General features: G+C 39.8%; 1 protein-coding gene across 2 annotated transcripts in view; it reads right to left on the bottom strand.

Annotated features, from left to right (window-relative positions):
• The window catches only part of LOC149287487 (rho guanine nucleotide exchange factor 9-like), a 133238-nt gene extending 122755 nt beyond the window's left edge, over positions 1–10483 (bottom strand). Inside the window, exons 1-3 of one of the 2 annotated variants that reach the window (XM_089492805.1) lie at positions 10390–10474; positions 8075–8080; positions 6760–6869 (exon numbers count right to left, since the gene is read on the bottom strand). In XM_089492805.1, the coding sequence (XP_089348931.1) occupies positions 6760–6869; positions 8075–8080; positions 10390–10468 (195 nt within the window). In that variant the 5' untranslated portion in view covers positions 10469–10474. Of the gene's footprint in view, positions 1–6759; positions 6870–8074; positions 8081–10389 lie in introns of both variants that reach the window. The other variant, XM_089492804.1, reaches the window with a different exon arrangement.
• Positions 10484–14362: the final 3879 nt, after the last annotated feature.

Below are 14362 nucleotides of genomic sequence, written 5' to 3'. Positions count from 1 at the left end.
AATAGGATGACCACAATGGCCATTTTTTCCAGGACACACAGATGTCACATGTTGTTTGTTGCACATAGAAAGTGGTGCCCTGCAGCACATCGGACGTATAACGTAGTAACTGTCCATGGCCATTTTTTGTTATTAGTATTTGGTCACTACCCCAACACACACTATTAACATCTACCAATTCTGCTGGGAGGCTTTTCCACATATCCACCACACTCTCGATAATGGAAAAAAAATTGCATTGCATTTAATTTTGATTACGACCTCTCTGCTAATCACAGGGAGTCTAGGAGTAGGCTACCATTTTTTTTATTAAAAAAGAAAGACTGTTTACTTAAGTATTATATCATTTTCTCTGTTCAGTATGATTTTTAAGCATTAAACCCTCTCTGCTGGATTTTGACTAATGATTTCCTTGGGAAGTTTATAAATTTAAGCTGCCAGTGTGCTACAGGAAACCTTTTAAGAGTATCTGAATGCCTTTGAGTAACAAAATGATACGTGATGCAGAGTATGCTTAATTCCAAACGCCAATTTTCCTAAAAATGGTACTGCTGTCTTTTAACAAGGAATGTAGATATTGCAGAAATTGTTGAGCACATAAACATTGCCCTGTTTTGTAATCCAATATTAAAATGTTGGTATTGGTCCACCTTTTCTAACCCCTTATCGTATTTGTTTGTTTTACAAAAACTATATATACGCTATATATTTTTTGCCTGCGTTCAATATAATATGACTGCGCAATTTAAAACTTTACTAGTATTGAGAGTACCTATGTAAGGGTTAACATACTTTATACATTGCTGCTGTTCTAAGTATAACTATGCCTCTTTGGCCTCTACATGTTAGAGCCATAAATTGATCTCTAAACTACACTGAACACTCAAAATACCAAAACCTAACTTTTGAAAGCCTCTCAATTATGAATGAGGTGATACATGGGTGGTCTGAAAGAAAGCGTTATAAGCGCCAGGTTGTAGAGGCTTCGTTAGGGTTTGCTGATAATGGAATTGGCATAACTCTGTTTTGATAATAAAATGTATATTGCTTATTTTGTTTGGTGCACAAACCAGACATAAATAGACAACCAACATGGAAAGAAGTTTAAAACAGAACAGTAAGACAATAAATAATCTAAAGTAAAACAGTTTCAATAGCATACTCTGACCCAAATAGCCATTAATACGGTACCATTTTAATGCATGCATACATACACACCCTTTCACCCGTTTAACTAACATCCGAAGAACCTCTACGCTGACACTCACACAACTACACAAACCTCAGTAACGGAGATATTCCGAGGGCTAGCAGAGTAAGCACTATTTTGTTCTATATGGTTAATAGCCTGACCTATATAAACATCCCAGCTTAATTAATAAATAGTTATGGTATATTGGAAAGGATAGGAGAGCACTGATTTTTTTTAAAACTAGTATTTCAAATATAGCAGGCGAAACGCGTAGAGAGAGGACTTTTTATATTCCCAGTATCTTTATTATTACAATATATATATTTATATATATTTTTAAGGAATTTGGACTATACGGACGGATTTTTAAATATTTATTTATTAAGGCAATATTTATTTATTTATTTAGAATCATGTACCTATAGTTTACCTGGAATATATATAGGGCTCTGCCCTCAAATAAATTTTCTTTTTATTAACCATCCGGTTGGACACTAATTCATCGTGGTTCCTAATATTGATAACAATTGGGGAATATCCACTAAGACCATCACGAGACTGCGGATAAACACGAAAGAGGAACGGATCGGGAGATACTTTGGAACATTACACGCTGAACACTTTCTACATAAGAGTAAGTGCATCCATCACCTCACGGTGTTCTCTTCCTAAACGATACCATCCCATGTTTTTTTGGTTTTGTGTTTTGTCTACATGTTCAAGTGGACACACGGACCTAGAGAGAACTCCACTTTGAAACACCACGTACACTTTGTGAGTGCATAAAGTATCAGTCAATATTTTTGTTGATACAGCTACACTATTATTCTTTCTTTTTTTATTTATTTTATTTTATCGGTTAACACGAGCGCACCTGGTTGGATTGTTTTTCAAATACAAATAACAGATTTCATGGATGAAAAAATCCCTGGAGACAGGTCAGGTAATTGTAGCTTTTTATTGGTCGCACCTATTTTAGAGTTCCAATGAAAGACAGCTGGCTCCTAAATTCCAATTCGGTTCTGCATTTTCAGAGCTAGACAAATCCAAGTCGATGACTGTCACGGGGTCAGGTAGCAGGGGAGGATCCAACTATGCAGATATATGGACGTAGCGTAGTCCGGTCAAAAGTGCAACGGCAAACAGCGAGGTCACAAACGTATCCGAGGTCGAGGCAGGCAGATAAGAGGCAACACGGTATAACAGGTCCGAGGTCGAGGCAGGCAGATAAGAGGCAAAACGGTATAACAGGTCCGAGGTCGAGGCAGGCAGATCAGAATCGTAGTCAAAGAGCAGGCAATGGTCGGTACACAAGGCAAGGTAATATCATAAAGAACAGCACACCCCAAAAAGCAATAAACTTTGAACGGGTAAAGCAGATAAAACAAATGGCCTTTAAATAGGAAACCGTCTACTCACAATGAGGCCGCGGCGTGCCGTGCGCGGCGTGCGTGACGTGCGCCGCGTGACGTCATCGCGGCAGTGGTCCGATCCGCGATCCCGGTGGGGGAAGGTGGTGACGCGCCTGCTCGTCCCTGGCGAGCAGGCGCAAGCCCGAGTGAGGCCGTGGAGGCAGGACTTCCCTGCCGGCGTCCGGTTGCGGCGGTGAAGCCGCGACCTCGCTGCGACCGTACGGCGTCAGCGGCATTGACGGGCGCGCCGCCGGGAGCCCCTGGCGTGCGCGCCGCGGCGGCGCGCGTGACGCCCAGCCAACATCGGGTCGCGGTGGGAGCGGAGCCGCGACCCCGACGTGACCGCACGGCGCCAGCGGCAGGATGGAGGGAGCTGCCGCGAGCACGCGAGGTAAGTGCCGCGGCGGCTCCCGTGACAATGACCCATTGGAGTTGACAATACAACCAGTTATCCAGCAAGCATTTAGCTCCAAGTTCTGCCCATATTTTGACATTATTTTCACACACCCATCTTACATCCATAAATGTGGTTCACAAGATGTTAAATTCTATAGAATTTCCTTACAGTTTATGTACCCATTCATCTGACACCACAAGTTCCATCTATAGTAAATGAGAGGTATACTAAGATGCAGATATGGTAGTTATGCAGACATTTTTAAGAAAAAAATAATCCTTAATTTGAATCAATAAACAACTCTTAAAAAAGCTATGGGAATATTACTATTATTATTATTTCTTATTCATGTAGCCCCAACAATTTACACAACTGTTCACAAAATACATATATTCAAGGGATAAGACAAAACTAGAATTGATAGACATACTTATATATATATATATATATATAAGATAAAGAGGGCCCTGCTCGCAATTTTACAATCTCGAGATCCACCATAATTCCCTTGGAGCTTGCAAAATGATCTTCAATGTACAGTCTCCACCACATGATATTATACAGTCCGATTGTGAAACTATGAAATGTACCGTATTTTGCTTATAAGACGACCCTGATTATAAGACGACCCCCCAAATCTAAATATTAATTTAGGAAAAAAAGAAAAAGCCTGAATATAAGACGACCCTACAGGAAAAAAGTTTTACCAGTAAATGTTAATTCATGTAAACTATTTTTTTTTAATAAAAGTTATGATTGAGAAAAATATTTTGGTTTTATTTCCTTCTATTTTCCAACCTGCCCCCCCAGTTATGCACATCTGCCCCAGAAATGCCTTATACCCCCTATATGCCACTGTGCCCCAAGATATGCCTTTTAACCCTCTAAATGCCACTGTGCCCCATGATATGCCTTTTAACCCTCTATATGCCACTGTGCCCCATGATATGCCTTTTAACCCCCTATGTGCCACTCTGCCTCCAGAAATGCCTTATACCCCTCTGGCATTAAGGGGGTTAAAAGGCATATTATGGGGCAGAGTGGCATTTAAGGAGGTTTAAGGCATTTCAGGAGGCAGATTGACGTGTAGAGGGTTAAAAAGGCATTTCTGGAGGCAGAGTGGCATTAAGGGGGTTAAAAGGCATTTCACAGAGCACTCTGCCTCCAGAAATGCCTTATGCCCCCCCATTTAACACTCCCCCCCCAACTTACCGGTGCTTCTGACTTCCCTGTCATGTAGCCGAGGCAGCGTGTAGATCCCACGCACTTACGCTGCAGCCGGAAGGAGGCGTGGCTAGCAGCGGGGGTTGTCTGCGTCCATTGCGCAGACCTTCCCCAACTGTCAGAGATCAGAGTTCCCCGCACCGCGAATCGCGTAGACATCTACACGCTGCCCCAGCTACACACCGGGGACTCAGAAGTACCGGTAAGTGGGGGGGGGGGTGGAGACAGGAGGATCCAGGTCCCCTGCAGCTGCGGGGGATCTGGATCTTAGTCGTCTCATAGTCAGACCTATTTGAGGTCTGATTATAAGACGACCCCGATTATAAGACGAGGGGTATTTTTCAGAGCATTTGCTCTGAAAAAAACCTCGTCTTATAATCGAGCAAATACGGTTTATCAAGTCTATTTTGATATCAAAGAAATCATATCTAGGGTGATATTGTGGCTGAGCTCAGTAAAGAACCCAATGAGGGACCTGCTATGCCACTGGCACGGTACCCAACTGGACGTGTTAGAACCCCCAGCATGTAGAAATGGAAGAGGCTTCGGCACACAGCATTGTGGAGGAATGTACAGGGAGTGCCAATATATCAGAGAAAATAAAAATAAATAATTTAGAAAAATGACCAATTTAACCCCTTAAGGACAATTGGCGGTCCCAAAACCCATTGAAAACAATGCATTTTGAGCCTGTACATGTACATGCTTTGTCATTAAGGGGTTAAATCACCTATTTTAGTAAATAAGCTATGATGAATGCATATGTCATGCACACACCACTCTTCGTATGAAACTAGCACTATGCTAATTCATAGCATTATTGTTAGTAGCCTGTGGAAAAGTAGTGTTTGGCTGTGTTGAGGTACAAAAGGAAATTGTGACCCTTGATACATAATAGTTGGATTAAGCTGACCCTTTGAAGAATTCTGTTCCACACAATTGTTAAGAAGATGTGTATTCCACAGGAAATCCTGCATATTACTCACATCCCAAAGAAATCTCTTACTGTTTCATACTTCTCATACAACAGACTTAATGGAAACCATGGAAAGTCGGCACAGTTTGCTGGTAAGAGACCCTGCTTCGTTTCACCTATTTCACTTACACTTAGTGAAGCTTCCTTCAATCTATATGCTGTGCCACAAATTAAATGACTTCAAATATATTGCCCTGAAGGCCACTAATCCATTCAAATACGGAGTTAAAGAGGATAAATAAAAATGTTTGAGATGCAAATTTGACTCTTTAGAAATCAAATCTTGGCACAACCGTAACATTGCAGGAAATGAAAGCTAATGAAGTGGAGCAATTAAATCTAAGACTCATTAATGGATATTAAACCTTAAACAATAAGTTCCTAACAGAAATCTGTACAGACAGTAGCAGAAAATATTACACTTTATAATAGAATTTTATGATACCCAGAAAGCCGAGAGAAAAACCCCTGTGCCAAACTAGAGTGTTCCTAAAAAGATAAGGGGTAGTAATAAAAAAAGAAATAAAGTGTTAAAGTACTAAATGTGCAGCTGTGTAGCTCAAAGAGGATGCAGCTGAACAGGGGCTTACCTACCCTCTCTCTAAATGCACCGCTAAATTACCCAGAGCTCTCTGCTTCTTTGCTACCTCCTAAATATCCGTGTTTGGGGGACAGTCCCTCTTTGGGACACAGATCTTTCTTTACTCTTATTACCTTCATTTTTAGAGAATCTTTAGTGGGTATACGTTTCTAATGCACTATTCTACATGCCTAGATGTCGTTTGCTTAAAACAGCATAATATGTCTTTATAAAGTAATTGTGTAAACAAAATACATTATTTATTTTGTAAATGCCTTACTCAGTTACACAAACACTTATTGACAGGTAACAATCACTGAGCCTGGATAAAGTCCTACCTGTAACGACACCCCTGGCACAAAAAGTGTTCTTGGATAATGTTGGGATGTGCAATAATGGCCTTTGAGCTACTCACCTTGGAAGTAAAGAGAGGGAGAACAGCAAGGCCTTTAAATGTTTACAACATAGAGCTCTTCGCCACATAGTCACTCTCTTGTGTATTAGCGGGTGGTTTGTCCTAGCTAATTAACGTATACATAAAGTGAAGCAGTTGCTGTCACATGCCTTTTAGATAGTCTGATGTATGTGGATTGAACAAGGGAAAAGGACTTCTGGGATCAGCTGCTACTGTGCTGTTACCTTGTTAGAAGTAAAATGTTTATTGGATTTAACTGACGACGGTCCAATATTTCATTTTGAAACAAAAGATGCCATTAATGTTCCCACCGATTAGCTACAAGGAAATCTTTACATACGTACCAAAAATGTGACTGCAAACAAATGGTTGCTAAAAAATACCCATTTTTTGTTTTGTAAATGGAAATAAACACAGTAGTGTTATAGAGTGATTGTTTGGAAGCAGTTTTCTATATGTTGTAATACCGAATCCACAATTTATGTTCACATGGGCATGTCACACAGAAGAGAATTTACAAGTGTATAGGTTTTATGAAATGACACTTTCAGGCTGCTACGTACCTGGTGCACAGGCAGCTGAACTGAACCTGGTTTTAAGGCTTTCCATCTGTTTCTCCCCTTTCTGCTGTCTCTCCGGACTTCCAATGTCTTGGAGCCAAGGTCAGCCTCTCCTTAAATAAAATAAAAGAGAAGATCAAAGGTAGTCTCATCATGCACCATGAGGGGCTTGTAAACTAAAACGCTAAAAAATACAGGCAATGCGAAAGCACTGGACCTTCCAGTAAACTTTCCATCTTCAGCTGGTGATTCCCATTTAGTTGGATCGTGGCCTATATTGTACACTAATGATGAGTTGTCTGACCACATAAGACATGGTTAACCCTTGTAGGTAATATAAAAACATAAGCAGAGTGCTTTTTTATACAAGACGAAGATGGAGAGGCACTTTGTCATCTTAGTTGTACTAACTAGTCAGATGCAATTCAGAAAAACCTGTAAATATTGTAAAAAAATATTTGGACTGTGGATTTTTATAAAAATGACCAGGCTGCCTAGTCTGATTATTTCATAGTACAATATGCTCCTGGTATCTGCAGCGATGTAGCTGCATATTACGTAGTGGAGACATGTGGGAGTGGAACAGGACCAGATTAAAACTGGGGCTAAAGGAGCTGAAGCTCCAGGTCCATATAGCTTTTATAGGCTCAACTGCTGCTACACTAACTTTTTAAAATATTTTTATAGTTGTAGGTTGTTGCAAGAGTGAGGGGAGGGGTAAGTGGGTGCTTTCGGAGGAAAGGTAGGCCATCACTTTATAGTCTTCTTCATGGCTGCTGTATAATGCTGTACATGCGCGGCTGCCTGCTGCCCAGTCCCACCAACCTTCTCTTTAAAAACATTCAACTCAAGGCCCATAAATAACTTACCCAGCACTGAAAGGGATTTTTTTCCTCTCACCCAACCTGGTTCCTACACCCATGTAGGAACATTAAGTGCTACTGTACCATATTGGGCTTTCCCTCAGTGTCCTAGAAAAGCCACAAATTCAGATGAAACCTAGACTGAATTTATTTGAGTATCAGATCGGGACAGTATTTTTCCTGTTGAATACATTAGAATTTGTTTCTGGACAGAATGAATTTTCCACCTTTTACACATTATTTTACACATTATTCCTATGGAAATTCCTTACCCCAGATGCACATCTAGCCAGTAGCGTACCTAGCAGGGGGCAGGGGGGTGGTCCGCAGCGGGTGCCGCTCATCAGGGGGGTGCCAACTTGCCGGCACCCGGCACCCCTCCAGAGACGGACAGTAATGTCCGCCGCTGGAGGAGCAGGCTCGCAAGGGAGCGGTATCGGAGGTCTTTAACAGACCTCCGGCTCCCTTGAGTGATTTTAACCCGGGTTCAACCCTTGAACCCATCTTAAAATCACTCAAGGGAGCCGGAGGTCTGTTAAAGACCTCCGATATCGCTCCCTTGCGATCCGCGCAGCAACAGCATGGATTGGTATGTGTGGATTAGTATGTGTGGATTGGTATGTGTGGATTAGTGTATGTGTGGATTGGTATGTGTGGATTGGTATGTGTGTGGATTGGTATATGTGTGGATTAGTATATGTGTGGATTAGTATATGTGTGGATTAGTATATGTGTGGATTGGTATATGTGTGGATTGGTATATGTGTGGATTGGTATATGTGTGGATTGGTGTATGTGTGGATTGGTGTATGTGTGGATTGGTGTATGTGTGGATTGGTGTATGTGTGGATTGGTATATGTGTGGATTGGTATATGTGTGGATTGGTATATGTGTGGATTGGTATATGTGTGGATTGGTGTATGTGTGGATTAGTGTATGTGTGGATTGGTATGTGTGGATTGGTATATGTCTGGATTGGTATATGTCTGGATTGGTGTATGTGTGGATTGGTATGTGTGTGGATTGGTATGTGTGTGGATTGGTATGTGTGTGGATTGGTATGTGTGTGGATTGGTATATGTGTGGATTGGTATATGTGTGGATTGGTGTATGTGAGGATTGGTGTGTGTGTGGATTGGTGTGTGTGTGTGGATTGGCATATGTGTGGATTGGTATATGTGCGGATTGGTAAGTGTGTGAGAGTGATGGGTGTTATGCTGTACCATTTCCAATGTATTTTTCATTATATAATTATGCTCTAGTACATCATAACTCCCATCACTCTATACTGTTCCATACAGTGGCAGAGCTGGGAGACAGAGGCCTTGCACCCCCACCGCAGGACTCCTGAAAGGTAAGTGAACTTCAAAGGGGGAGAGGGTAGATAGTTAGGAGGGGTAGATAGGGAGAAGGGAGTGAGACGGGGGGATAGGGGGTAGATAGGGAGAAGGGGTAGGTACGACAAAAGGGAGTGAGAAGGGGTAGATAGGGCAATCATACTCCTATCATGCCAAGTCTGCGAGTACATCCTGGAATCTGGGTATGCCTGGGCATGATAGGAATGTGATTGCTGTTAACAATCATATATATATATATATATATATATATATATATATAAATATTGTTATTTAATTGTTTTGTCCTATTTTGGTGTGTTACTTACTTTAAATAAAAGTGTTAGATATTTTTTTTTATGGTGTGGGGGGGGTCATATTCGGTTTCGGACAGGTAAATGCTGCATTTTTGGTTTCAGTCCAGAATTCGTTTCGGTGCATCCCTACTACTAATGAAGTGGTAGGCCTACACCACATCAATGTTTGGCTTAGTATATAGTGATAGGAGTTATGCTGCACTAGTGTCAATGTCTGGCTCAATGTATAGTGATAGGGATTACGCTGTGCCACCGTCAGTGTGTGCCTCAGTATATAGTGATAGGTGTTATGTTGTACCACCGTCATTGTCTGCCTCAGTATATAGTGGTAGGTGTTATGCTGTACAACCGTCAATGTCTGCCTCAGTATATAGTGATAGGTATTATGCTGTACCATCTTCAAATGAATTATTTGCACAGTTTTGCACTGAACCCTTTTTGTCAAATGCTAAATAGAACTAGCCATAAAGCACCTGTATCGAAACGACCAGCAGATATAATGCGATTATGTGCGATTCCTCGTCTACAAGCCACATGTAAATAATTTTACTTTGTATTTATATCCACATCTGATCATTAATCTTACAATGCTTGGAAGACACCTGCTCTACTGCATTTAAAGCAGTTTACAAGCAATGCTATCACAATACATGATGTGCAGGAGGTCTATTTGAAAAGCAATACTGGTGCACCCCGCAGGTTTTATTTTATTTTGCTAATCTATTTTAAGAGATTGCAACTGTGCACGTTAAAATGAATGATGACAGGCCATACCACATATTTTTATAAAGCTTGTCAAGCTCAATTTATTTGAGTTATGTAACCTCCCTTTAAACCACTCTAGTTAGTATATGAGCAGAACCCATCACAAAGCAGAATTTCTTGTTCCACCTACAATACACAAGCACTTGACTCTAAAGGCATTCGTTAATTCTTCCACTAAGCGTATGCAGAAGATCTTGATTAGGATGAACAAATTATTTATTTATTTATTATATTTATGGAAAAATGTAGACTGCTGGCTTCATTTTTGTAAGCTCATTCATACAAGGTGCATTCATGCTAATGTCGATGTCCTTGGTTGTATTGACCAAGACATGTCTTCTTTATCTTTTTACCTGTACTTTGGAGCTTTCTCTTCATCCAACCTACTTGGTCCAGCCCAGACGGGGTGCTCTGGGACAGAGGAAGTGACATGCATCTGTCCAGAGGAAATTTTAAAGAAGGAGGAACCGTGAGTGGAGTTGGTGGCAGACGGAGAGGCTAAAGTACAGGAGGAAAGAAGAAGGAACAGAAAAAAATATAAAATCAGCTTAATTACGTACATCCATGAGGTCCAGCTCCAGGTCTCATGAAGTAGCGTTACGCAAGGGTATAAAGTTAATACATTATATTGTATTCAAATTGTGGCAGGTAAATATCTTACACAAATGTATCTAGACAGCTACAACAATAAGTAATATGATCATGTATATTCCAGCTAATATTATAATTCATTCGCGAGTAAGAACGTAGTTACAGCACAACCATTCCGGTTTACGTATGCTGGCTTCACGAGAACAGACACATAGCAGCATGACGCCAGTGCGTCAGTTCGTCTTTCAAGCGTCTTTTGTGCGTTTCATGTTTTGTGGTGGAAATGACCTCACGAATGCAGTGCAGTATGTGCTTTGATAACTGTTTAAAGTAGTGATTCACTTTAAGTACATTTTCGTTTTACGTACATCCTCTGGACCCCATTGTGTATGTTAATGCGGGTTGAGCCTGTGAATTGACTTTCATTTGAGTCATGTATTTTATTTATTTTTCATTTTTTTTGCACAACTAGCATGAGATTGTTTGCTTACTTTCCTATTGCACTTATTATTACATGTTATTAGGGGTTTATAGATTTTTTAGCCCAAGTAACTTTTTTATGAAGATGGTATTACAAGTGCAGACTACTTTTACACAATACTTTATAATAATGACAGTGAGCATAAAAAAAGATGCAAAAAAACAACTTACTGGAAGGATGTTCTGACTCTCGGATAACAGAGCAGAAGACGTAGGCATTTCATCAACTCCATTGCTTTTCTGGTCAGACTCTGAGTCACTTGATAGGCTGCTGTCATTGTCCTCATTGTCATCTTCCTCCTCCTTTGCACGTGTTTGAACTTCATCTTCAGGAGCTGATTCCAGATGATCAGGAACTTTTCCTTGGTTGAGTTCACCACCTTGGCTCCTCCCATAGCATGTTGTTCCTTCATCTTCTCTACTAATATCAAGTAGTCCATCTTCCCACTGCACCTAAAGACAACATACATAAAGTTTAAAGCCACTGTTATTTAGGGGCATAAACTATATTTATAAATAACTATTAAACAACCAGTTTGGTCCTAAAAGAGCAGCTATCTATATCTAAGGGTGCAAACTACTTAAAATATCCATACATTTCATTTGCATAGTAAATCTAGTCACCGAAGGTCTTTTTTTTACTATTTTGGGGGACATTTTGGTAATATGAACACATATAAGTGGGAAGGATGTATTGAAAAGTGAACAAAATTTTGGCATCTTATTTTGCTCTTTGTTGCTTATTTACTTAATCCCTCCATAATGTCTTATGGACTCTATTCAACTTATTTAAAATATTTAATTTGTGAGTTGCAGTAGATTGCATGTGAGTTATAAGTCAACTTGACTGCAACTTGCACAAAATCACAGGCACTCACATTGACTTGCAAACATTTCATATGTTAATGAATATGGCATGTAGTATGAGTTTACATTTAACTAGGTTAACTGCCTGCCTTTTTTCATAAATAGACTCAATTACCAAAAACAGATGCACTCTGCTGATTAAGTTCACCTTTAAGTTAGAAATGCCCCAAAGGATTGCTTAGTAAATTTGCTTAAAATGCAAATAAAAATAGGCACTTTTGTGGAAACGTCATCTGCCTCATTGTTTATTACACCCCAAAAAAATAACTTAAAACTACTAAGGTTGATGATAATGCATACAACCCAACATTTCAAATGGCAAAACATGAACTACCTATTTTAGGGAATATGGTAAGAGGAGCATAATAGTAGGGCATTCGTAAGTATTTTAGATGATGATATATGTATGAAGAATGTATTTTACTTACACAATTTAATTTGAACATTTGGTTTACTTTTAGGGCTGTAGAACATGTGAACCCTTTGACCCACCATTCTCCAAGAATACAGGAACATTAGGGGAGGACATTATTTTTCCCTTGGGGATTTGGGTCTCGAAGAGGACCATTATGTGAAAAATAATAATATATAAAAAAAAAAAATATATATATATATATATTCGTTAAAGAATATAATCCATCTGAAGATCAGCACCTCCATCCACATCCCACAAACCAGCAGTGGAAAGATGTGAGTGCTGTGGTGTTCTGGGATATCCTTTTAGGATATATATAGCTACAATGCAATTCTCCCCCAGGCTAAATGGTGCGCTTGGTACCTCTCAAAATCTTTTCCAACTGACACTCCAATTCATGTTTTTCACCTGAGTTACAATAGCACTTTCTGTTTATCTGAGAAACAGTTTTCAGAAAAAAAATACTTACGCCTAAGTGAGCAGCAGAAATAGTTGTTGGTTTTATCTACTTTGATGCCAGAGAAAAAGTTGTGTTTAAAACTGAACTTTTTGCATGTTGGCATTTGGTCCCGCATATTTGAGAATGTATGTTTCAAATATTCTGTATATCATTGCATTAACTGACTATTGTCACGAAATAAGGAAAATCATGGTAGATATGCTAAATGGATATTTATATGTTTGCCAGTTATGTGATACCCTCTTACAATGAATAAACTGGAAATAGAGAGGAACTATAAAAAAAGTGTACAGTATAATCAAGTATCTTATCATTTTAATTAACACTTAATACTTGCCCAATTTAAGGGTGATCCCTTTTAACACAAACATATGTAGAAGACGCATCATGCAAGGTGACAAAGATTTTACGCTGCTCCTGTAGTAAACAGTTTTCATTTGTAAAAACAACCTATTATTACCCTAATCTGTAGAGACCTAAACATGCTGTTTTTTGAGAGGATTTTAAAAATGGTAGAAAAAAATGCATGAACTATGCTAAGCTAAAGCTGCAGTGGATATAAAAAGTCTGCACACCCCTGTTAAAATGTCAGGTTCTTGTGATGTTAAAGAATGAGACAAAGATAAATCATGTCAGAACTTTTTCCACCAGTAATGTGAGCTGTAACGTGGACAATTCAATTGCTAAACAAGCTGAAATCTTTGAGGGGGGGAAAAAACAAAAATAACTCACAATAACCTGGTTGCATAAGTGTGCACACCCTCTTATAACTGGGGCTGTGTTCAGAATTAAACAATCACATTCAAACTCATGTTAAATAGAAGTCATTACACACCTGCCATTATTTAAAGTGACTCTGATTAATCAAAGATACAGTTCAGCTGTTCTAGTAGGTTTTACCTGACATTTGCTTTGTTGCATCTCAGAGCAAAAGCCATGGTCTGCAAAGAGCTTCCAAAGCATCAGAGGGATCTCATTGTTGAAAGATATTAGTCAGGAGAAGGGTACAAAATACTTCCCAAAGCATTAGATATACCATGGAACACCGTGAAGACAGTCATCATCAAGTGGAGACAATATGGCACAACAGAGAATTTCTGGCAAGTACTGGCTTTGTGACAACAATCTCCCGTATTCTTCATATGAATGGGCTATGGGGTAGGGTGGCAAGACGGAAGCCTTTTCTTACAAATAAAAACATCCAAGCCCAGCTAAAGTTTGCAAAAACAAACATCAAGTCCCCCAAAAGCACGTGGGAATGCGTTATGGTCTGATGAAACCAAGGTTGAACTTTTTGGCCATAATTCCAAAAGGTATGTTTGGCGCAAAAACAAGACTGCACATCACCCAAAGAACACCATACCCACAGTGAAGCATGGTGGTGGCAGCATCATGATTTGGGGCAGTTTTTCTTCAGCTGGAACCAGGGCCTTAATCAGGGTGGAGGGAATTATGAACGGTTCCAAATACAAGGCAATTTTGGCGCAAAACCTTCAGGCGTCTCCTTTCACCA

Source organism: Sceloporus occidentalis, unplaced genomic scaffold (genome assembly GCF_023333645.1).
Source record: "Sceloporus occidentalis isolate IW3139 unplaced genomic scaffold, rSceOcc1.0.p SCAF_60, whole genome shotgun sequence".
In the NCBI taxonomy this organism is placed as follows: Eukaryota; Metazoa; Chordata; class Lepidosauria; order Squamata; family Phrynosomatidae; genus Sceloporus; species Sceloporus occidentalis.
Note: the sequence above shows the minus strand (reverse complement) of the source record. Positions and strands in the feature narration are given on the sequence as shown.